Source organism: Carcharhinus amblyrhynchos, chromosome 13 (genome assembly GCF_965287045.1).
Source record: "Carcharhinus amblyrhynchos chromosome 13, sCarAmb.v2.hapA, whole genome shotgun sequence".
NCBI classification, from domain to species: domain Eukaryota; kingdom Metazoa; phylum Chordata; class Chondrichthyes; order Carcharhiniformes; family Carcharhinidae; genus Carcharhinus; species Carcharhinus amblyrhynchos.
In genome coordinates this window covers 46,212,953-46,238,962 of record NC_137336.1, presented here as the reverse complement: position 1 = coordinate 46,238,962, position 26,010 = coordinate 46,212,953, and the positions used below count along the sequence as shown (strand labels likewise).

The 26,010-nt window shown below is 42.6% G+C and overlaps 1 protein-coding gene across 2 annotated transcripts in view; it reads left to right on the top strand.

Annotated features, from left to right (window-relative positions):
• Positions 1-26,010, top strand: part of sh3pxd2b (SH3 and PX domains 2B) — a 272,944-nt gene that overhangs the window by 213,250 nt on the left and 33,684 nt on the right. For both annotated transcript variants that reach the window (XM_080201640.1, XM_080201639.1), the window contains one exon: positions 23,711-23,845. In XM_080201640.1, coding sequence (XP_080057766.1) covers positions 23,711-23,845 — 135 coding nt within the window. The remainder of the gene's footprint in view (positions 1-23,710; positions 23,846-26,010) is intronic.

Below are 26,010 nucleotides of genomic sequence, written 5' to 3'. Positions count from 1 at the left end.
TTTTCCTTGATCCTACCTGCCAAAGACATCTCATTTCCCCTCCTGGCTCTTCTTAGCTCTTGCTTTAGGTCGCTCCTGGCTAACTTGTAACTCTCAAGCGCCCTAACTGAGCCTTCACATCTCATCTTGACATAAGTCTCCTTCTTCCTCTTCACATAAGTTTCAACTTCTTTAGTAAACCACGGTTCCCTCACTCGACTACTTCCTCCGTGCCTGACAGGAACATCTTATCAAGGTCATGAAGTAGCTGTTCCTCGAACAAGTTCCACATTTCAATTATGCCCATCCCCTGCAGTTTCCTTCCACAGCCTATGCATCCTAAATCTTGCCTATTCACATCATAATTTCCTTTCCCCCAGCTATAACTCTTGCCCTGCGGTATATACCTATCCCTTTACACCACTAATGTAAACGTAACCGAATTGTAATCACTATCACCAAAGTATTCACCTACCTCCAAATCTAACAACTGGCCTGGTCATTATCCAGTACCAAATCCACTGTGGCCTTGCCCCTTGTTGGCCGATCTGCATACTATGTCAGAAAACTCTCCTGCACACATTGGACAAACATTGACCCATCTAAAGTACTCGAACTATAGCTTTTCCGGTCAATATTTGTATAGCTAAAGTCTCCCATAACAACTACCGTGTTACTTCCGCTCCTATCCAGAATCATCTTTGAAATCCTTTCCTCTACATCTCTGGAACTTTTCAGAGGCCTATAGAAAACTCCCAACAGGGTGACCGCTCCTTTGCTGTTTCTAACCTCAGCCCATACTACCTCAGCAGACGAGTTCTCATCAAACCTCCTTTCTGATACTGTAATACTATCCCTGACTAACAAAGCCAAACCTTCCCCTCTTTTACCACCTTCCCTGATCTTACTGAAACATCTAAACCCTGGAACCTGCAACAACCATTCCTGTCCCTGCTCTATCGATGTCTCCGAAATGGCCGCAACATTAAAGTCCCAGGTACGAACCCATGCTGCAAGTTCACCCACTTTATTCTGGATGCTTCTGGCGTTGAAGTAGACACACTTCAAACCACCTTCCTGCCTGCCAGTACACTCCTGCGACCTTGAAACCTTATTCATGACCTCAGTACTCTCAACCTCCTGTACACTGGAGTGGCCACTCAATCCCAATAATCCCTATTTACCTATTTGAGGAACAATTTAGCAAAGTCAAATCACCAAATCTGGACATTTTTGGACTGTGGGAGGAAAGCGGAGCACCCAGAGGAAACCCACGCAGACATGAAGAGAACATGCAAACTCCACACAGACAATTATCCAAGGTCGGATTTGAACCTGGGTCCCAGGTGCAGTGAGGCAGCAGTGCTAACCACTGTGCCACTGTGCCTTCCATATGTTTTCATCACACTGATAATAGCCCTGCCCCACTTAATTCTATTTGGGTGAAGAGTCCAGACTCGAAATGTTGGACAGGATTCTCTGGCCGTTCGTGGCAACAGGATTCCTTGGTCCATTGACTGTGTTTTTCTCCTAATAGATGCTGGCAGACCTGCTGAGTTTCCCAGCTTCCTATGTTCTTGTTTCAGATTCCAGCATCAGCAGTGTTTTGTTTATTTAAGAATTTATCTACTTCTGACTTAAAGATTTTCAATGACCACCTTAAGAGGCAGATGTTCCAAAGTCGCACAACTGTCAGAGAAAATATTTCCTCTCACTTCTGTATAAAAGGGTAACCCCTAATTTTAAAACAGTGTCCCCCAGTTTTGGACTCAGCCACAAGAGGAAGCATCCTTTCCACATCCATTCAGGATCTTACATATTTTAATCAAGTCATCCTCACTTTAATAGAAACAAGGCCAGTTTGTCCATTCTATCCTCCTAAGACAGCATGCTCATTCCAGGTTATCTCCTCTGAACCATCTCCAAAGCATTTACATCCTTCCTTAAATAAGGAGACCAAAACTGCATACAATATTTGCGATGTGTTCTCACCAATGCCCTGTATAATTGAAGCATAATATCTTTATTTTAATGTTCAGTTCCTCTCATAATAAAGATTAGCATTCCATTAGCCTTATTAATTACTTGTACCTGCATACTAAGTTTTTGTGACTCATGAATTAGAACACTGAGATCCCTCTTATTCTTCCAGCCAATGTGAACAATTCCACATTTTCCCACATAATACTGCCAGAATTTTGCCCACTCACTCAACCTATTTATATCTGTCTGCAACCCCCTTATGTCCTCTTCACAACATATTTTCCTACCTATCTTTGAGTCATTTACAAATTTAGCCACTACTCCTGTCATCTAAGTCACCTGATATAAATTATAAAAAGTTGACCCCCAGCACAGACCCCTATGGGAACGCACTCAACATATCCTACCAATCAGAAAAAGACCCATTTATACATACTCTCTGTTTTCTGCCTGCCAGCCAACCTTCTGTCCATGCTAATGTGTTACCTCTTACACCATGTGCTTTTATTTTTTGCAATAAGGTTTGACGTAGCACATTACCAAGTGCCTTCTGGAAATTCACATACAGCATGTCCACAGGCTCCCCTTTATCTACAGCACATGCTACTCCTTCAAATAACTTAAGTGCCCAGCTATAACTTCTTTTAAGATTGATTCTAATGCTATGTAGAACCTCTCCTTACTCTGTCCCCATTATAATTAGACTATAGTTTTTGCACCTGTCTGTAATTTCTTAGCAAATTTGTTCCTCAATACCTTTTCCTCTAGTTGGTGGCCAATAGAATGCACTCACTAATGTCATTGTGCCTCCATTGTTTCTTAGCTCTAATAGAATACTTTCCCAATGTCTTATTGAACCAGTATTGTTACTCTCACTTGATGATAATGATGGAGTGAGGGGTATGTTAGGCCTTGAGGTTACAGGTTGTAATGGAATACCAAAGTGGCTAATAGAGAAAGTTAAAGACTGCATTAGATCAAAGGAAGTGACTTTATAAGGTTGCCAGGAAAAGTGGTAAACCCGAGGATTGGGAGCAATTCAGATTCCAGCAAAGGATGACCAAGAAACTGATAAAGAAAGGGAAAAGAGAATATGAATGCAAACCAGTGAGGAAAAATAAAGGCAGACTGCAGAAGTTTCTTTAAGGAATGTGAAAAGAAAAGGATTAACAAGGAAAAACGCGGATCCGTTACAGGTCAAGATAGGAGAGCTTTTACTTGAGAATAGGGAAGTGGTGGAGAAACTAATCAATCACTTTTGGTGGGGTTCCCCCACCCCACCCCACCACTCCACCACCCCATGGCATGTTTTGAGAAGATGGCCCGACATTGATCACGTGCAGGATCTTCTGTTTCCTCCATTGTCAATGGGGGCGATTTCGCCTTTTTTTTCCAAAGAGCTGGGTGGGGAAACTGGGTGAATTTCCAGATCTGTCTTTTGGGCATGTTTTCAGGCCACACAACCTCCCCACCACCACCCCACACCCCCCCCGACCCGCCATACGCACTCCACCTGCAAAAGTTTAGCAAGTTTGTTGCTCGCTGCAGAAGCCTGAAACCCCACAGAGGGAGTTAGTGCGCATGTGCAGGCCTCTGATATTGCATATGTGCATTAGCAGTAGCAGGGGTCTGATGGAAAAGAGAGAGCTGACAACCTGAAGCAATACTTGCTCCCCCTTCCTGCCTGCAATCGCGGGGGCCTGCACCCAGACTAATCACCGTCCCCCCTCCCCCACCAATTGTGGACCTCTGTGGGCATTGCCCAAGCGGCAGGGTGACACTGCCGGTCTGGCCCTGCCCAAAGGGTACCCCTTCTTCCACTCAGTTGCTCCGGGGAGCCTCGATGGCTTCTGGTTCCACTGGCGAGGCCAAGTCGACTGCTCCCTGTTCATGGGAAGCATGTCTGTTCCTTGCCAGTGAGAACCTTTCCCGGCGAGGTCATAAAGCAGCATGGGCCCGGATGATTGAGCACTAAGCTCGCTAAACAAATGTAAAACAATGTTAAAGTAAATTTTAAATGGGCAAGAGGCATTAACCTTCCTCTTGCCCATTTACGGCCAGAGGCTGACTGTGTGAGGATGTGTCTAGGGCGATGGATAGAGGAGAGCCGGTGGATGTGGTCTTTCTTGATTTTCAGAAGGCGTTTGACAAGGTACCTCACAAGAGGTTATTGCAGAAGGTAAGGGGGCATGGAGTTGGGGGTAGGGTGTTAGCGTGGATAGAGGATTGGTTGTCAAATAGGAGGCAGAGAGTGGGGGTCAATGGGTGCTATTCGGATTGGCGGATGGTGACTAGTGGAGTGCCCCAGGGGTCGGTGCTGGGGCCTCAGCTATTTACCATTTATGTAGATGATCTGGAGGAGGGAACCGAGTGTAGGGTGTCGAAATTTGCTGATGACACCAAGATTGGTGGAAAGGCAAATTGTGCGGAGGGTGTGGAGAGTCTACAGAAGGATCTAGATAGGCTGGGCGAATGGGCCAGGAAATGGCAAATGGAATTTAATGTTGGCAAGTGCAAGGTGGTCCACTTTGGTAGGAATAATGGTAGGAAGGATTATTACTTACGGGGCGAAAAACTGCAGCAGGCGACGGTGCAGAGGGACCTCGGGGTCCTTGTGCATGAGTCGCAAAAACCCAGCTTGCAGGTGCAGCAGGCGGTCAGGAAGGCGAATGGGATGCTGGCCTTCATAGCGAGGGGGATTGAATATAAAAGTAGGGAGGTCTTGCTGCGGCTGTATAGGGCATTGGTGAGGCCGCAGCTGGAGTACTGTGTGCAGTTTTGGGCGCCGTACTTACGCAAGGATATTTTGGCCTTGGAGAGAGTGCAGAGGAGGTTTACTAGGCTGATACCGGAGTTGAGGGGGTTGAGCTATGAGGAGAGGCTGAATAAACTGGGCTTGTACTCGTTGGAGTTTAGAAGAATGAGGGGAGATCTCATTGAGACGTATAAGATGATGAATGGGATGGATAGGATAGAGGTGGAGAGACTCTTCCTGCTCAGAAAGGATAGTAGGACTAGGGGGCATAGCCTCAAGATAAAGTGGGGGGGATGGTTTAGAACAGAGTTGAGGAGGAACTTCTTCACTCAAAGGGTGGTGAATCTCTGGAATTCTCTGCCCGTTGAAGTGGTGGAGGCTGCCTCGCTAAATATTTTTAAGACGCGGGTTGATGGGTTTTTGATAAGCGAGGGGATTGAGGGTTATGGGGAGAGGGCGGGAATGTGGAACTGAGCCACGACAGATCAGCCATGATCTTATTGAAAGGCGGGGCAGGCTCGAAGGGCTAGATGGCCTACTCCTGCTCCTATTTCTTATGTTCTTATATCCGGCGCTCCTAAAATGGTGTCGGCTGCGTAAATCAGTGTTAATCACTTTAATGGTAAAATCGTCCCCAGTGGGTTTTCCTGTTGTTTGCACCTTCTGCCACCAAGGAACTCACAGTGTGAGGTAGCTGTCAGCAGGACCAGGAGATCCCACCGTGAGAACAGCCGGAAAATTTTGGCCTTTGTGGTCCTCACAGAGGAAGATACAGAAAATCTCCCAGAGAAATTAGGGACCCATGGGTTCAGTGAAAATTATGAACTGAAATTAACTAGTATCAAGAAAGAAGTAGTGCTTGAATAATTAATTGGGTTAAATACCAATAAATCCCCTGGGCTAGATGAGCTGCATTCCAGAGTGTTAAAGGAGGTGACTATAGAGATTGTTGGGTACCTTTCAAAAGCCTGTGGGTTCTGGAAAGGTTTCCGCAGACTGGAAAGTAGCAGATATAGCCCCACTGTTTAAGAAGGAAGAGAGAGAGAGAAGACTGAGAACTATAAACTTGTTAGTTAGACATCAGTGTTAGGGATAAAGTTAAAATCTGGTATAAAGGATGTGATTAATGGACACTTGGAAAATAATGATATAATTGGACAGAGTCAGCATGGACTCGTGAAAAGGAAATCGTGTTTGACAAACTTGTCATTTTTTTTTTGAAGCTGTTACTTGTACCATTGATAAAGGAGAATGAGTGGATGTGGTGCATTTGGATTTTCAAAAGGCTTTTGAGAAGATGCCACACAGGGGGCCAGTAAACAAAATTAGAGCACATGGAACTATGGGTAATAAACTACTGTGCATTGAAAATTGGTTAATAGACAGAAACACAGCATATGAATAAATGGGTCCATGTCAGGATGGCAGACTATTTCTAATGGGGTACCACAAGGATCATTGCTTGGCCCACAGCTGTTCACAATCTATATAAATGATTTGGATGTGGGAACCAAGCATTATATTTCCAAATTTTTTGATGACACAAAACTAAGTGGGAATGTGAATGTTGAAAAAAATGAAAGAAGGTTTCAAGAGGATTTGGACTAGCTATGTGAATGGACAAGATTATGGCAGATTAGATATAATGTGAATAAGTGTGATGTAGGAAAAAAAGGCTGAGGGAGCGATCTTACCATCATGCCCTGCTGGCCAACAGGCCGTGATCGGGCACACTGGGTTAGGCCATGGAGGCCAGCTGAAAGCAGCAGAGGCTGTATAACAGGTCTGTGCTGCTCAGAGCACACATGCATAATACCACCCTTTGCTGCTATCAGCCAGCATTCTGGCAATTTAAACCCCTCCCCATTCAGGCGGAAATCCGAGTTCAGGATTTTTTTTTCTTGCACTAAGTGTATAAGGTACCAGATTTAGACTCACCAAAAAAACAGATTCAAAACTCTCCCATTTTCAAGCTCATTCTGTACTTCGAATCTTTTTCATGAGATTGCCCCAGCATATTTCTTTAATGGTGAGAGGTTGTTGACTAAGGGATTTGGGCATCATTTATGAGTTATCAAAAGCTAGCATGCAGATGCAGCAAGTAATTAAAAAGGCAAATAGTATGTTGGCCTTCATGGCAAGGGGATTTGAGTAGAGGAGTAAAGATGTCTTGTTGCAATTGTATTGAGCCTGAAGCATTGTATACAGTTCTATTCTCCTAATCTAAAGAAACATGCATTTGCCACAGCAGGAGTGCAACAGCGGTCACCAGTATATTCCCTGGGATGCTAGGATTGTCTTCTGAGGGGAAACTGTATTCTTTAGAGTTTTAAGGAATGGGAGATGATCTCATTGAAACTTATAAAGTTCTTACAGGATGTGACACGGTAGAAATGGATAAAATATTTCCCCTGATTGGTGAGTTTAGACACAGAAGACAGTCTCCGAATAAAAGACAAGCCATTTAAGACTGAGCTGAGGAGGAATTTCTTCACTGAGAGTAGTGGAGCTTTGGAGTTTTGGGCTGCAGAAGGCTGTGGAAGCTCAATCGCTGAACATGTCGGGACAGAAATTAAAAGATTTCTGGATACTAATGATATCAGGGGAGATGGAGGTAGAGAAAAAAAATGGGGTGAAGTGGATAATCAGCCATGATCATAATGAATGGCAAAGCGGGCTCGATGGGCCAAATGGCCTCTTCCTGCTCCTAATTCCAATATTCTTATAGTTCTGCGTAGCACCTCATAGTTGTTCAGATTTGAGAGTGGGTTTGGAGTCACACATAGACCAGACTCAATAAGGACAGCTGAGTTCATTCCCTCAGGTACTAGATGGATTTTTGTGATAATCTATTAGTTTCGTAGCCATGAATACTGATTCCAGATTTATTAACTAATTAAATTGAAATGGCATGCTGAGAATTGAATTCCTACTTCTGCATTACTAATCCAGTAACATTACTATTATGCCACTGTCCACAAAAACACTTTATCTGGGAGGAACCTTTAGATATGATTGAGATTGAGAAACCTACCTGCTTCCTGTCCACCTATCCCACTTTTCCTAGCCAAAGGATACAGAGTCCAATTTTAGTATCCTGACTGTAAGTGAATTACAGTACACCATCAATTCAGTCTTGTTAAAGCAAATCATTATAATTATTTATACTATATTTAGGCTTCATTTTTTAACTCAGACTCAATACGCAACCATGTATATTTATACATATTAGACCCACTTGCAAAAAGCATGTGAATGTTAGTTGATCCTTTTGTAACTTCAGTACAAGTATTCTAGCAGAGATAAGATGAGAGGATTAAACTGTCCTTGTATTGCCGTTGGATATTGTTGCACATGTTTTCATTTAAAATTTAATGCGGGCATTGGACATTTGGTTATGACTCAGATCCTTGATTGAGAGCAGACATGCATTTTTCCACAGAAAACATGTGCCTGCCTCATGACTTGTTGTCCGGGTAAGTGATGGGTAGCAGTTTTATTTTATAATTTTCATTTCAGTTTCCCTTTTCCATAGTATTATACTGTTTTGAGGTATCAACTATACATCTATTTTAAAAACAAATTCATTAACATTTGCCAAGCACGTGGGATTAAGATGTTCTAATTATGTGCTGAGTTTACACCCGTGTCCATTTTGCCACATGGCTACCACAAAGGATTCTCCATTTACATATAACACTGAATGAATACAAAAACCCACCAGAAATACATAAACTCTTCTACTTCTGAAAGGTGCTGACTCTTACTAGGCTATACAAAATAGTATCTGATCACATTGTGCTTACAATGAGGTAGGCTACTGATCCAAAAAGTGCATAGAAACTGCAAAGTCTTACCAGTGGTTCAGAGAACCTCGTGGTGCTTGAACGAATGAACGATCGTCTGCAGGTTGACCAGATTACAATTAAATTTGGGGAAATCCACAGCAAGGAAGTATGGAATCCCAGTTTGTTCCCTTCTGATTTTTCTGAAGTTTTAATCCCTTCATTTCCATTGGCTTCCCCAGCTGTCAACTCAGCCGATAAAGCAGCAACCAATCTGTATTCATTTTGGTTTTATTAGACAGCTTGTGATATTAAGGTAATATTCTCAGGTACGATGGCAGCCAGCATTACTAAACAAGATGCCAAATAGGAAATTGCCAATTTTGAATTACTAAACCTTATCCCATAATATCTTCAATATCATTTATTTTTGTTGCTATATTGATGGATTAGCCATGCTAAATTGTCCCTCAGTCTATCCAAACAGGCACTGGAGCCTGGCGACTTGAGGATTTTCACAGTAACTTAATTGCAATTTTGATGTAAGCCTACTTGTAATGCTAATAAATAAACTTTAAATATTTAAATCTTTAAACTTTAGCTTTAAACTTAAACTTGTTCCTGATTTTTTAAAAAATATACTTGCAGAATTAAAATCTTAAGGATAAACACATTATGCAATGACAGTAGGAGAACATTAAACCCTGTGGCAATTTCCTTTAGGATAAACACATTATGCAATGACATTAGGAAATTATCTGTTGGGTTGAGCAAGAGTCAAGGTACTTGTAATTGTTTTCTGATGGCACTGTTGCAATCGTCTGTGAGTTCTTTGGATCATGTGCCAGGCAAAATGCTAGTTAAAACAGAAAAATGAGCAGTTTTGCTGTTTGGAAAACAAACAATTAGTGTGATTGAGTTTTAAATAAAGATCTTTCTTTTTCAAAGGTTACCTTGCCTGATGATTTGCAAATACTGCAAATATGACTTAGTTTAAGGAATGTGAAATCAATAGCAATTCTTGTTGAATCTTGAACAATGATTAATATTGTTAATATTAAATATTTGGCTTTAATAATCAGTAAATGTTTGGCTTTAATAATCAGTACATCATACTCAGAATTATTTGGCGTATGTTGAGAATTTATTTTGCCATCAACATATTTAACATTTGATATTCTTATAAATGATTTATTTCTTCATGCACTAATTATTCACATTTGTTTTACTGGTACTTATCACATAGAGTGAGATTCCCCTGTACTCCTACCGAGTTTTGCGAAGGTGCCCTGCCATTGGCAGGCAGGACAATCTTCTGGTCTGGCCACTTTCAACAGGGTTCACCTATTGTTCACACTCTCTGCTACTGGGGATCCATGAGGGGCGGGAGGGCGGTGTGTGGGGAGGGCTAAGTGAGATTGGAAGATCCCACCAATAAGAACAGCCGGAAAATCCTGCCCCATTGGGCCTGATTTTACAATTATGTTGGGTGCAAAAACGTGGTAAAGTCGGGCATGAGGCCATTAACGCGATCCGCTCCCGCGCAGATGCCCGCTTCACCAAGACCCGGGAAAGACAGCGATCTGATTCGTGCCCAAAACAGGCAAAATGGTGATTTAAATACATTTGCATGCATTTAAATTGAATTAATGAACTGCCCGCCCACTTTCAGCATTTCCCCCTTTACCACCATGCTCGCGCATCCGGATTCAGCGCGAAACAGACCTGCTCGGCAAAGGTCTGTTTTGGGCACTCCACAGCTGAAGAGGTAAGTTCAGCACTTCCAATGGTTCTCTGACTCAGATCAATGTTGGGGGGGAGACAGGCCAGATCATTCTCTGGTGGGGGATGAGGGTGGGAGGGGAGAGGTGGGCCAGATCATTCTCTGATGGGGGATGAGGGGGTGGGGGTGGTGTGGGCCAGATCATTCTCTGGTGGGGAGGTGGGAGGGCATTGAAAGGAGACCTGATCATTTTCTGGTGGGTGGGGGAGAGTGGTGGGGTGGGCGTGAGTCAGATATATCTCTGGTGGATAGGGATGAGGGGAGAGGAAGGCCGAATCGTTGTCGGGGAGGGTGGGGATGGATCATTCTTTGGTTGGGAGGGGAGGAGGTATCTCTGGTGGGGAGGGAGGAGGGCAGATTTCTGCCATTCTGTGGGCAGTCAGTGGGGGGGAAAGGGGGCAGAGGGTCGCGATTGGTCTGGGTAATGGGGGGGTGGGTGGATAAGGGAGAAAGTTATGTTGTAGGGGTTGGGTGATGCCCGCAGGGATCATTGCTCTGGAGTTGCTTTATCCACTTTTTGCGGCCTGGGTGCGATGTGACAGCAGCGCGAATTTCAAATTTATTTTCCTCACTGAGCATGTGCAGTTCAGAGCTCCAATTGTTTTGGGCACGCTAAGCCCTGCCCACAATGCAGTTCCGACTCGCGATCTTTTTCTTCGGGCGAAGTGCATATGCGGGCATCTGAAAGCAGATTTCCAAGTTGGATCTGAATTGTGCCCACATTCAGCACTTTGAATGAAAATGGTAAAATCGGGCTCGTCGTGTTCCTCCAGTAATATTTCTTGCAAAATTAATGGAGATTTCCATAGGTTTTAATCCTGCAAATACATTAAAATCAAAAAAAGGCACTTCACAAACAAGTTTAAAGTTTTAAAATTCTTAAAGTTACCATGAATAATAAACAATTCTTTTTGAGGTTGTATCCAGTGCTTATAACTGCACATTTACACTTTGGTATCATTTGGCGCAATTCTCTGACAAAATGACTACAGCCAGAATTCTCTGCTCTCACATAGCCCACTACCACTGCCAGTGAGAATGGAGAATTTAGCAGTCAGTCAAATCTCCATTTGCTGCAGTGGGATTGGAGAATCCAAGCTGCAGGTGAGGTTGGAAAATTCCGGCTCAAGTGTCACCTTGGTTTAGTTGGTCCCGATAGCAATCCCTATTCTTTTTTGGGCAGGTGAGGTGGTGATGTACCCCGTGAATGAGAGGGTCAGGGCTTAAAGACAACAGTGAGGCCTGCTCCTCAGAGATCAGGGTGCCATATTTAAAGGGTGCCCCAATCTCAGATTAACCATTCGGGCACCCCCTCATCCAAACCCCCTCCGCTTAATCACTGGCATCCCCTCCCATATTGCTGGCATCAAAGTTCCCTCACATTTGCATATCCCCACTATGGACTGTGCCCGTTTTGTGCCCAGCGGCTTGATGGCTTCTCCCTTGGCAGTGCTAGGGTGCACTGTTGAGGCATGTCCTTGACCACCCAAGGACTCCAATAGCCTCCGAGCCTCCCGGCATTGCCATCACACCTGGTCTTCATTTGTGAAAACCAGTGGTGGTTTCTGCGGGCTGCCTGTTGCGTTGGCGGGTCGGTGAATCCCGGGGGTTGGGTTAATCCTGAGAGCTGGGTGAATCTGGTTAGAATCCAGAAATGCATATTTAAATGCAGATTTGAATCTGCTAATCTGGTTCACGCCCTCACGGGAATAAACCAAATTACGTCACGTGGGAGGGTAAATGCCAAATGCCAATCGCGTAATGGTCCGTCTTGTGAGATTCTCCAGCCATAATGTAATTTGAACCTGAGTGCACAGAGCTGAAGAATCACTCCCATTAGCCCGTGGAGCCAAAAAAGAAATAATCACTGCTTTGGCTTTTTTCTTAAAAAGAAAAAGTCCAGTAAGGCACCAAGGGCCACAAAAGATCCTAGAAAGAGAGGGCATCAAAAGACCGGGGACAGTAGGCAAGGCAAGGCCCCAGAGAGAGGGCAGCAAAAGATTCCAGAGAGAGGGCAACTCTCAATAAAGTATTGAGGGCAAATAAAGACCCCAGAGTGAGGGAGACAACATCTAAATCAGTTACAAGATGTTTGCTGGCCACGTGAGTGCAATGACACGCACAAGCCAAAGGGTTTAGCGCAGAAGAAAATGGCTAAAAAGCAGCAGAATGGCTTAAATGTAGAACTCCTTGGGTACTGACACAGTACCCAAACTGCAATAGCACATGGCACGATGGAGTGAGTAGATGACTGTGAATGAAGAAAAACCAGCTGTGGTAACTCAAAGAAGCAAACCGTGCAAAAAGTAATTGAACTGATTTACCAGGAAATGTTTGCATCATAGCTGATTTGGAAGATTTGAAGCATAAAATTCAAGCTGAGTATATATCTTTGAAAATGCACAATGAACTGAAGTCTTCAGTGAAGAAAACTGTTTGTGATCTGAACAAACAAATTTCGGAGGCAAAGCAAAAGTACCAGGAATTAAAAATGACCCTCAATCACGCAGTTGGCAAATCAAGGCAAGAGTTGGAAAAACTCAAATCAGATTTACTCTGAGGCAAATCAGCAGGCAAAAAAGGCATGTAAACAAACTGCAAGCCTGAAAGACTGCTTGAAGAATCAATATGCAACAATGGAAAAACATAAGGAACTAAGCACAATGTTGAATGTTGCTTCAGTGCTGGAACTATCAGTAACAATGAATAAAAGCATTGAAACCAAGAGATAGTTGGCACCAGGTCAAATTGAAAGAACAATTGATTATCCTTCAAGATCAAATGCAAAGGGAATGTCTGGCCATTGAGCAACATGAAGACTATCTTTAAAAGCTGAATTGAAGCACAACAGCAGAAACTCGAGGAGACTTTGCTGAATTACAGTCAAGTTCAAGATGAAGCATGCAAGCTTTGCAAAGAAAAAGAAAATCTGTTGAAAGGCCTTCACATGTTGCACAAACTCCTTAGGTCAAGATTTATTCCGCAGGAAGATTACTAAGAGAAGCAAAATGTGTTTCATGTCATTATGAACAAACTGAAGAAATAGTTGGCGGGGAAGACTTACTAATGTTTCATCTTCCAGGAGGAAGCCAAAGCTACAACAAAGAAACTGAAAAAACAGTTGAATGAGAAAGAGGAAGCATTGTAAGGAAAAGTGGTCAGACTTTCCAGGCTGCAGACAGGGAAAGCAAAGACAGAAATAAGATCAGAAACTGTAAATCTATCACAGGCGCAAGGCACTAGTAGAAGAAAAATCACTGGATGTCTCAGATAAACTGAAAACCATTGAGCTGAATGAAAAGATTCATAAGCTTCCAGAGTGATTTGGAAGTAAAACAGCAAACAGATGTGTGGCTGAAATTGTAAAACAAGTGGAGATGAAGGTTCCATTCACAAAGCATAAACATCCATCAAGATCATGGTGGACACCATGGTAGAGGAAAATTTGAGTCCACTCAAGGATGAAAGGAGTATACACACCCTTCAGTAAGAACAAAACAAACCTACAATGTCTAAAATAAGCAGACGTATTGTAAATAAAGGGAAACACAAGGAGCGCAGAAAGCAAATCAAATGGAGATAATAAATGATCAGAAATACAGTACTACTGCCATTCCTTCAAACATGGACAGACTGAGATTTGGAAGCGCTGTCAACCCTCAAGATTGCCTCAATTCATAAAGTTAGAGATTTGAGACTAGGGAAGAAAGAATAGCAAGTAAAAATTATGCTGTAATAATCTGTTGGAAGGGAGGAAAGATTTCTTTGGAGAAGGAAAGTAGGATGTTATGATATTATGTCCTTGTCTTTGGATTGCAAAGGTGCTCAGCAGAGCAAGAGTTAACATGGGACTGGCACCATGGAGAATGGCACCACCCATAGCATGATGTGAAGAGTTGCATGGTAACAGGCTCAGAGCGAATACTTTGAAATCTGCCTGCATGGTGATCAGCACCATGTGTGGCAATAACCTGGGATCTGCAGATAGTTAAAGACGAACAATAAATAGTACATGTTTAAATATGCAAGTCTCAAGAATTCATTGAGACATTTTGGCAACAAAAACATGGCTGCTGGCTGCAGTTCAGATTTTCTAGCCTTTGAGTTTGAGAGTTATAGGGGAATTCATGGCAGCCTAATTGAGTACCAGGGAATGGCACAAGTTCCACTTTTGCTGGGGCCATGCTGATTTCTCATTGCTTTCCAACTGAGGGTTCCATTTTCACAGTTTAAAGGTAATGAGTTCTTATTCAATTCTACCAGTTTTATGCATGAATGGTGTTGTTGTGTTAAACACCTGCCCATAGAATATGCATGTTGAAGCCCAATCACATTTTGGCATTCATGGCAGTAGTTTCTTAAAGCCGAACTACTTTTAATTTTAATTTTTGTCACAGCTATTGTGCATAGTATTCACCACTGCTCTTATTTGGAGGCAAAAGAAGAAGGTGAATAAAGGAATGCTGAGGAGGACCTTTTGCATGAAATGAGGTCTGCTTGCATCAGTTAGCTGGGCCTGCCAGAGAGAACTGCTTTAACATGCTAAAAGCCAGCAGGAAAATGATGAGGCAACAGTCGTCATTCTAACAAACACCCTTATCGCTGCTGGCAATCAAGGTGACAAGCTCAATTTTGTGCCTCCATGTTATTCAAGGGTTTGAAGACAGGGTTGGGGGGTGGACGGGGGTGTGGGTCTTGTAAAACCAATGGGCAGAATCATAACAGGGTCAACAGGGCCTCAACTGTCAACTGGGAAGCAGTTGAGAGCACCGCATCACCTCTTTCCAGGCAGGCCCGTGAGTATTGCATTCCAGACTAGCTACTTTGGCAAGCCCCTGGTGGGCCTCCCCCTGGGAGCAGACTTCTGGGGACAGAAGAACCACCTACTGGGAGTTGCTGTCCAATCAGAAACAGCAGTTCTTTTGAATGGCAGCTCCACTCGGAGGTGGTGACTGCTGCTGGAAGGGCACCCGCCAAAGACTCAGGATCTAGACCTCAAGGTGGTGTTGATGGTGGGGTCCAGAGGTTACACCAAGGTCAGGGAGGTTGGCTGCTAGCAGGTCCTTCACCCCCTTCCCAATGCCACGTCCATCAATCAGACATTCAGTGCCTTTGAGCAATGGCATACTCCCCCCCGCCAATGAAGAACCTGCAAGCGAACATATCATGGTTTACTTGCAGGTCCTTCGTTTGGGGGGTGGGGGGTGTCCACCATATATCAAGCAGCACTGCCCATGCCCCAACTGCTTAGTTAATGCCAGCGGGTCTGGGATGAGATCTTTAATAAGGCATTAATTGCCCACCTCAGCACTTCAAGCGGCAGGGAGGTCAGGAAGGACACCCACAGGCTGTCTCACCATGGACCTAATTGTTGACAAGCCAGGAAGTTTGTGGGATCCCAACTCATCACCCTTCTGCCTGATGAAATACTGCATGGCCACTAAACCTGTTGGAGAAGAACACAAAATTCCACACTTGGCCTGAGCCCATGCACTCACCCTGAACTGCATTAGATTTTGCAGGAGATGGTGGAGACATTGGGTAGCCCACCTGCCCTCAGGCTATTGAAACCTCATTTAATGATTGAATTCCAGCCCCAGGTAACTATTCTAGATGTTGTAAATTGAGGAAGAAATGTTGACCAGAACACCATACTCATTTGAATTAAGATGTGGCATCTTTCATATACTTGAGCAGACAGATGTGATCTTGCTTCCATTTATGCAACATGCGCACATTTGAGAAGGATGATACTTAAGTTGAATTTGGAGGATGTCTCTTGACTCACCCCACCCACTTAATTAAGGCTTTGCAAAGAGGTCTATTCAGCGTTACTCAACTTTGCAGTGGCTGGGCTCCTTTCAGCTCAGCCCTGTTTTTTATGAGTCAGCTGTTCCCACAACCAGAGTAATGTTGAAAAATTACACACTGCAGGCAAGCTTTTTTGGGAAAGATTTGTAGTAGGAAGCCAAGAGCCAAGTGTAATATTGTAATCTCTCGATGAGTCAAATCCCAGGGAAAACATGTTGAACTGCAACTTACGCAGTTTTGCGATAGAAGCCGAAGCCCGACTTGCAACATGAATGTGTTTTTATGTAATTCATATGCCTACAAATGCAAGATGGGGATTGTTAAATCTCTTAGTACTGAGGTATCTCCTCAAGAACTAATCCATAGCCAGGCGTCAGGGAGCACAGATTTTTATTCAGTCTACTTACTCCACACTCCAAATGTTGATTGCCCACTCGGGGTGGTTCCCAACTAGCTCACCCACACCCCAGGTAACATGACTCATTTCCTTAAAGGGACTATGCCGCAACATACATAACAGGGATCTTCTCTGTTCAGGCTGCCTTAAAAAGCAGGGCATCTTTGTATCAGGATAGATTGTCATTCTCATTCTCTTTCTTGCTGGAGACAATGCCTGTGTGTTGAATTGTTCCAAGATGTTCTCCTTGGTGTTCAGACTGCTGGACAAACTTGATATCCCACTCTTTCCACTTTTCACCAAGGTTTTCCATTTCCTCTGTCAACTTCACCTTCTGTCCAATCAACCATGCTTTTAGCTTTCTCGCAGTTTTCTCCATGCTTGCACGCAGCCTCACAGAGAGATCTCGATGTGAGACGATGACTTGTTCAGCATTTCATATTTTGGCACGCTTAGATCTAACCACTCTGCTCTGATTGGTCAGCATAGTCACACGACTGCTGGTGAAAGAGGCCAACTTGCACTTTGTGAAGAATTTTGTTTTTTTTAATGGACTGAGCGAAAATTTGGCAAAATCAGATTGACCACCATGGAATTTTGGCTATATAAAAGGCATTGTTCTATGCCTTTTGCTATTCTCCCAGTGGGAACATTTTGAAAACTGTGACACAAGCAAAATTCTGTGTCATCCAAGTTTGAGTCATTGAGATTTAACTGTGTGTGGCAAAGAAAGGGGGGGAGATTTCCTCCAATGTCCCCAGACTGCTTTCTGTGTTAGTTTTTTCTCGTCCAACCAGGAAAGAGCAAAATGAATGTAATTTTAGTACATTTAATAGGCCGAGTAGCGGCAGCATAATGGCACATTGGTTAGCATTGCTGCCTTACAGCGCCAGGGACCTCAGTTCGATTCCCAGCTTGGGTGATTGTCTGTGTAGAGTCTGCATGTCCTCCCTGTGGCTACGTGGGTTTCCTCTGGGTGCTCCGGTTTCATCCACAGTCTGAAAGACCCGCTGCTTAGCTGCATTGTCCAGGCTAAATTCTCCCTCCATGTACCTGAATAGGTGCTGGAGTGTGGCAACTGGGGATTTTCACAGTAACTTCATTGTGGTGTTAATGTAAGCTGACCTGTGACACTAATAAGTAAAAAGAGATATTTAAAAGTAGACAGCAGCTACCATAACAAAATTAGGTTTTGCATAAAATTAAAAAGGAGAGCAAACAATCATTGATATCGGCACTTGACTGGATAAAGGCCAATTTCAATGGGATGAAAAGGCAACTTATTTGGATGTTTGTTTTAAAAGTGGTACTCAAAACAGGAAATGTTCAGACAGGATTTGATTAGGATACAGTCTATACATATTCCTGTAACAAATGGTGCCGCAAATCAGGAGAGCCTTGGCAAAGTAGAGAAATTAGAATGGAGCTTGAAAAACAGCCTGTGACAAACCTGGGGCTCTCAGTACGAAAGGTAATTCAGGAGGACTGAAGAGAAACAAAACAGGGGAAGAGGAAGAGAACCCAAAAAAAGACTGACAATTATCATAACAGGAAATTATAAAGGATTCTGTAATCACATACAAAATAGAAAAGTAGTTGTAAGAATAATTGGATATTAAAAGGAGGTCATTTTAAAGGATTCAGAAATAGTGGAGATGCTCAATAAAATAGTTTGGCCTTGATTTTCACTAAGTCAGGATATCTGGAGAACGCTTCAAAAATGTTGGGGGTGAGGATCCCAATTCCAGGTTTTCTGACTCCATTCCTGGAATGATTTTCAGGAGTGCCCTTAAAGGGTGCAGGTTTTCCTGTTAAAAACATTGTGGACTCTCATCTGTATGAGGGGACCTTTTTAAAATGCAAGTTTAGTAGGTCCTCGTCTTGCCCCATGCCAATATGCCAAGCAATGCTGTTCAACACAACTCCAATGGTCCCTCATACTCCCTATGCCAAGCTATGTCATCCATCCACATGGCATAGCAGCATGAGAGGACATAGAATGGGTGGGTGGGAAGCATGAGGTGGCATGGATGGGGTATGGGGAGTGTGAGGGGTGAGGGCCTTGGCATTTTTATTTTAACGGGGATGAGGACCTATAAACAGCCCACCTCAGTATCCGGCAAACCCTGTAGCTACCTCCGAGCTTTTTCCTGAGTCAGCTGGTGAACTCCAGCCTGCATCTGACCATTGGCATTGAAGATACCACCTTTGCATGCAATCAAAGTGAGCAGGCTGAGCTAGGAAATTTCCTGACCCCAGTCTCACAGGTGAAAATCCAGACCTGTGTTTGCGTTTCACAAGAGGCTTTTAGTGGAATTGAAATGATACAAAACGAGTCAGAACAATTTAAATAGGATACCTAGATAAGGAAGTAACACAGGAAAACAAAGTGGAACTAAGTGAAAGGAACTGATGGCATAGATCCTCAAATGCTGAGGCTTTAACCACAGCTTTTGAAACTTTCTTGTGTACAGAATGTGTATCAAAGGATTGGATGGGTATGGTTACAAACGTAACACTGCTCTTCAAAAAGGGAGAAGGGGATAGACCAGATAACTGCACAGTAATCAGTCTAATGTTGTCAATTTAACCTTATAATGGCCTAAGACAGTTTAAATGTTATCAATTAACTGGAAAGAATACCCGGCGTAACTGGATGACCAGCACTGATTTACAAGATGCAAGTTGTGTCCTACAATCTTAATAACATTTTTGTAGAATGTATTACCGATGAAATTACAGTGAATGTTATTAATGTGGATTTTCAAAAGGCATTTGAACTGCCTTGGGAAAGCAGCCAGCATAATGAAGGACCCCGCGCACCCCGGACATACTCTCTTCCACCTTCTTCTATCAGGAAAAGATAAAGAAGTCTGAGGTCACATACCAACCGATTCAAAAACAGCTTCTTCCCTGCTTTCATCACACTTTTGAATGGATCCACCTTGAATTAAACTGATCTTTCTCTACACCCTAGCTATAACTGTAACACTACATCCCGCACTCTCACCTTTCCTTCCCTATGTACGGTCTGTATAAAGAAGAACAAAGAACAAAACGGCACAGGGAACAGGCCCTTCGGCCCAATGAGCCCGTGCCGCCATTTCAACAATGAGTCCCCTCTTCCACCCATGACCCTTGTCTACGCTTATGGCACTCCACATTGGAAACCAGATTGAGGGGAGACTAATTTAGGGACAATTTGTTACACCAATCAGCCTAAGAGCACATCTTTGGGGTGTGGGAGGAAACCAGAGCACCCAGAGAAAACCCACACAAGCACGGGGAGAATGCGCAAACTCCCACAGACACTGGCCCAAATCCATGTATCTGCACAGCTAGCAGTGATAGTCGCTGAGCTGTCATGTTGCCCATGAGCTGGTCCAGTTTAAGCGTACACTAACAACGTGAAGCACTAGGCTACTCTCAAAACATCCAAGAGCAGCCCTTGCACGACCCACCACGTGTATGCCCCCCGTTGGCCCCATAGTGTGCAAGAAACAATTCTTTTCGCCATATGTTTAATACATGTGACAATAATAAATCAAATCAAATCAAAAAGCACATAGGCTTCTATGATGTATCAAGAGGGACATGGCACCCTGAATTTAATTTTATTCAAAGACAGAAAATAGAAAGTAGTACACTTTCAGTTTTGAGATCTAAGGGATGTGTATAGCGATATCACCCAGGAGTTTGTGTTAGAACCACTGCTCCTCTGAGTACTTAAAAGTGATCTGAAAATAGACTACAATATTAAACCTTTTAGAAAATTAGTCAAAGGACCAGAGGTAACTTTTTAGTGTCACACATTGTTAAACCTTGACTGTAGTGTCTGAAATGTTGATGGAAGCAAATGTGATGGTGACTATCTAAAAGTAATTGGGCAAGTATTTATACAGTATAGAAACAGGCCATTTGGACAATCAGTTTACGTTGGCATTTATGCTCCACTCAAGTAGAAGGGAAAATTTTGATGGGCTATGGGGAAATTGGGACTAATTGGACAGCTGTTACAAAGAGCCAGCATGTGTGTTGGGCTAAACAGCCTTTTTTGTGCTGGATCATTCTATGATTCCATAATATAGAAATAAATAATATAAATAACAATGAAAAGGCCTGCAAGGAATTTCATGAAGCCAGAAGCCAATTAGGAGATTGGATATATGGATTAAATTTGATTTGGGAAAATGTGAGGTGATGCATGTTTGGGGAAAGACTACTTTAAATTGCAGAACTTTAAAAGTAGGAAAACAGAGAAGCTTGGATGTTCCAATGCTAGTCTTTAAAAATGTATCATATTAAACTGATCTTTCTCTTTACCCTATCGGTAACTGCACCACTATATTTTGCATCCTCTCCTTTCCTTCTCCCCTCGGTATTCTATGAATGGTATGTTTTATCTGTAGCAGCTCACAAGAAACAATACTTCTCACTGTATCCCAGTAAAATGCTCTTTTGAAAAAGGTAATATGGCATCCTAGGTTTTGTAGTTTGGAGCAAATGCAAAAATAATACTAAGCAGTAAATTGGGCTGAAATCCTGATTTACGACCAGTTTTAGGTGTCCTATTTCAGAAGCATGTCAAGAAAATCAACAAAGCACAAAATGATTCATGAAGATGCTATCAGTGATGAGAGCCAAGGGAAACTGAAGCTCTTTTCACTTGAACAGAGGAAGATAAGAGAAGATCTGATACAGTGTACTGAAAATTATGAGAGATTTCAGGACAAGCTAGTTGCATTGGGGACTAGAAGGCATATATTTAAGTTTATCACCAAAGAAGAAAGGGAGAAGTTGGGAGAACTTTTATGTAAAGGGATGTCAAGATCAAGAATGCCCTGCCCAAAACAATAGTGGAAGCAGAATCTGTAATTGCTTTTATACAGGATCAAATAGATTTTTGACACATGAAATAATAAAAGGGGATGGGGAAAATGTAGAAGAATTCGACTATGAGTGAATAGTTTTTCCAAAGGTTTGTGCCTAAGGCCTCAAGTGAAATTCTCTGATTCCGATAAAACACCAGTTCCACTGAGTCAGACGATCATAGAATCCCTACAGTGCAGAAGGAGGCCACTCAGCTCGTCGATTCTGCATCAACAACAATCCCACCCAGGCCCTTTCCTCATAATATCACATATTTTTCCTGCTAATCCCCCGAATTTAGCATGGCCAACCAACCTAACCCGCGCATCTTTGGAGTGTGGGATGAACTGGAGCACCCGGAGGAAACCCACACAGACACAGATCTGATTAATAAAACCCATGTAGTTTTCCATGTTCCTTGCACTTTTATGCAAAGCATCTGACTTTAGCACGTTTCAGTTTAAAATGTTAAAGGTTCCTGGTCCAGTGGATTGGAAAAGCTGTTCCTTGATTGGTCAACAACCTTTGATCAGGCTTTAAAAAAGACTCCGTTTTTAAATGTATTGGGATGCACCATTTTGTATAAAGGGGGGTCAAATATTTTGTGTGTGTGCGCATCTTAATTTGTGGTATCTCAACTCATATATGTATGGGCCTCATTTTATGTTTATGAAAGGTGCTTGAATTATTACTTATTCATAATAGAAGAAAAGCTATACAATAGAGTCATGATTAAGTAAAGAAGCGCAGGAAACTTGAACAGTTAAGGTCAAGGAAACTAGAGACATGAAAAGTAGATTCCAAGAAGTCTGAAGTTAAAGGAACAAAGAGGAATTGCCTTTAGGAATAGGTATGGAATGGAAGTTAGTCAGACCTGGAAAGAGCAGAGCTGATGAGGCTGGCTATGGACAATCCACATATCTGAAGCAATCATAAGATTTTGTGCTCGTGTTCCCAGTGTTTGAAACAATAGTATTCTGTCAGAGACTGAGTACCTGAGTTTGTGTAAATGCATTTAAGACAAAGAAAACTGAAAGGAGAGATGGAAAACCTGATGCTGGCTTCCTTGTTAAAAAGTGGAGCAGAACCTTTGTTTGAAAGGATAGTTGGAACACCTGGAGTGGATTCTTAAGGCAAACATTTGTTGGAAAGCATTGTTTGAAAGAAGCTTTTAAAGTGTGTCTTTTTGGGAGTAGAATTTGGAAACCCTTATGTGACCCTTATGTCATCTTGGGGGATTGTGAGAGAAATCATGGAAGATCTATGAGTGGCATCGGTCATTTGGTTTCAGAGTGATGTGCTATCTTTGAAAAGCCTACGCATTCGTAACGTTGAAGGGTCTGTAAGAGGTATTATGTTATGATCAAACTTTTCATGTCTAATGATTTATTTTCTTATTATTAAAGCTAATTAGCAGTCCTGTGACTCTGTTTCTCCACATTTTCTAAGAAAAGTAAAAGTCATGGGCCGGGATTTTGTGACCTCGCTCGGACAAGGCTCATAAAATCCCGCCTGAGGCCAACGGAGAATTCCGTTTTGCGAGCCTCACCCACCCAGATTCCAGGGCGGGCGAGGCGGTAAAATTCCAGCCATTGTCTTTTGAGCCAGGGTTCCATTCTGGGATCATTCTGTCCAGTTTTTACATCAACTGGGGTCATAGCACTGATCACCTTCCTGATCAATTTCCCTTCCTCTTTAAGCACTTACCTAAGGCTGCTCTCAGCAATGCTGCTCCCCAGAATTCCAAGCCTGTACATCTGTGAGCTGTCATTAGTTAAAGGAGCCGCTATTGTTTGGATCTACCTGTTCCAGATGCTGGAATAATTTTCCTGCAGCCAGGCCAACAAGAACAAATTTTGAAGTCTTAAACCTGAGATTGTTTTTAGGGTAACAGGAAATAGGATTCTATGGCTGAAGACGAGACTACTGAGATTGTCCTGTATGAAACAATCCATTTGTAACGACATCATGGTTAACATCCTGTTTAAGAATTATTGTAATTCTTCTTGTATGTGCAGATTTTGAGTGCACTCCTTTGAACTGTAGTGCAACGCACAAGTGCCTTACTGTATTTGATTGCTAAAACAATGTTTTTACAGTACGGTACCTGTAAAGTAGTGTCAAAGTGTAATGTTTAACCAAAGTCAAATAGCTGTGTTCCAGATCCTGATTCTTCTGCACACCTTACCTTCACAAGACACTCTGTAGCACAGACCTAATGGACCCGGCAATGCATTGCTCGGAGTTGGTGATCTGAGAGTATAGCAGAGAGTAATGCAGCCATTTTGTTGTGGCCTGCTCCATGTTATAATGATAACATTTCCTGAAGGTTGATTCTTTGATTTCAGGTGGAGATGGGGCATCTGCTGACCAGTTTTTCCTGGATCAGTATGTGGCAGTGACTAATTATGATAAACAAGAAAGCACCGAGATCAGTCTGTATCAAGGACAAGTCGTGGAAGTAATTGAGAAAAATGAATCTGGTAAGTTATTTTTGGAAAACTAAACAAACTTAGCTGTCTAAAGTTGAGGGACTGACACTCTTTTCCAAGTATTTCACCCTCCATTCCACAAAGTGCAGCAATAGTGGATCCAGTTTCCACATTATGTTTGTTTGCCTGTTTCTAAAGCTCACACTTCTACGTTAACGTGTCTGTGATCCTAGCAGCTTGTGAATTTCAATAATTTGCTTGATTATACTCGAAGAGGGAACAGTGTTGCTTGGATGGGATGTAGCTACTAATAATTTCTTTGATAATATTAGGATGTCAAGTTGGATTATTTTGTAGGACAATGTAATTAAACCTTCTTCACTTTTTAAGTGTGCTGTTGCATTACTAGATTTTTATAGCATTATATTTATTATTTGTTTATCATTTAACTCCTATTGGCTTTAATGGCGACGAATGCTCTCAAGTGATAAATACAACAAAAGTAAAGTAGCTATCCCTGGACAAATCATAGTTCTTGACTTTATTATGTAAATGATTTATCCAGTAACTGAATATTTATCTTGTCTATGGTGGCGGTCAGACTATGTATTCATTTCAATGTACTGCTTCTGCTTCTCCATTTGACTGACATCTGGGCAAAATAATCTCATGCATGAAAACATTCCTACACAATTTTATTGAATCATTCATTAGCAAACAGGTAACTGTTGTCTAACACTACAATGACCAGGGAAGGCGAATGGGATGCTGGCCTTCATAGCGAGGGGGATTGAATATAAAAGTAGGGAGGTCTTGCTGCAGCTGTATAGGGCATTGGTGAGGCCGCAGCTGGAGTACTGTGTGCAGTTTTGGGCGCCGCACCTGCGCAAGGATATTTTGGCCTTGGAGGGAGTGCAGAGGAGGTTTACTAGGCTGATACCGGAGTTGAGGGGGTTGAGCTATGAGGAGAGGCTGAATAAACTAGGCTTGTACTCGTTAGAGTTTAGAAGAATGAGGGGAGATCTCATTGAGACGTATAAGATGATGAATGGGATGGATAGGATAGAGGTGGAAAGACTCTTCCCGCTCAAAAAAGACAGTAGGACTAGGGGGCACAGCCTCAAGATAAAGGGGGGGCGGTTCAGAACGGAGTTGAGGAGGAACTTCTTCACTCAAAGAGTGGTGAATCTCTGGAATTCTCTACCCGTTGAAGTGGTGGAGGCTGCCTCGCTAAATATTTTTAAGAAGCGGGTTGATGGGTTTTTGATAAGAGAGGGGATTAAGGGTTATGGGGAGAGGGCGGGAAAGTGGAACTGAGCCACGACAGATCAGCCACGACAGATCAGCCATGATCTTATTGAATGGCGGGGCAGGCTCGAAGGGCCAGATGGCCTACTCCTGCTCCTATTTCTTATGTTCTTATGTTCTTATGTACATGCGTCACAAATATTCTCTTCAGGTTGAGTGCCCTCCTCCACCGTGATGCTATGCAATCTTTTCACTTCAATCCATCTGAACAATGACAATGATGAATACTTTGCCCTTGAACTCAAATAGATCGACTCCCATGGCCTCAAAGGAAAGGTGGGGCGTGCCAGCGGGTCCCACCGTTGCTGAGTATTCACTGTACACTTGTGGCAGTTTAAGATGAGCACTTGCATAGAACAACTAATGTCTGACCACTAGGCTGACCACTGGGTTCTTGCTCGGCATTTTGCCATCCTCAAATGACCTTGAGTTTATTTTTGGAGAATTTTGAATGAAAATGTCTTAGGAGTGATTAGTCTTTTGTTTAAAAACCAAGAAATGGTTGATGATATTTTCCCTATTCAAAGTATTGGTGTAGCATTGTGCTATTAGCAATATATTCTAGTTATCTTTTCTGGCAGTAATCTTTTGTTTAGATGCATTCATCAGTCACCCTGTTGTGCTTTCATAATACCTTGAAGTCTATTTTCAGTGGTGAATTAGTGTGTTAATGAACAGCACATGCATCCACTTCCTCAATGAAATTCAAATCTTTCGGCGTGACACCTTCCATTGCTTTTCTTGATAGTGCATCAGCTATGTCTGATACTTCCCTTGAATCTACTCAGGCATGGAATTATACCTCATTAGCCTGAGTCTGAAGCATTGATTTAGAAGCGACAATCTTCTTTAGATTAAGAAGAGTAACCAAAATTCGTGGTTGATTTAAATTTCAAATCTTAATCCTA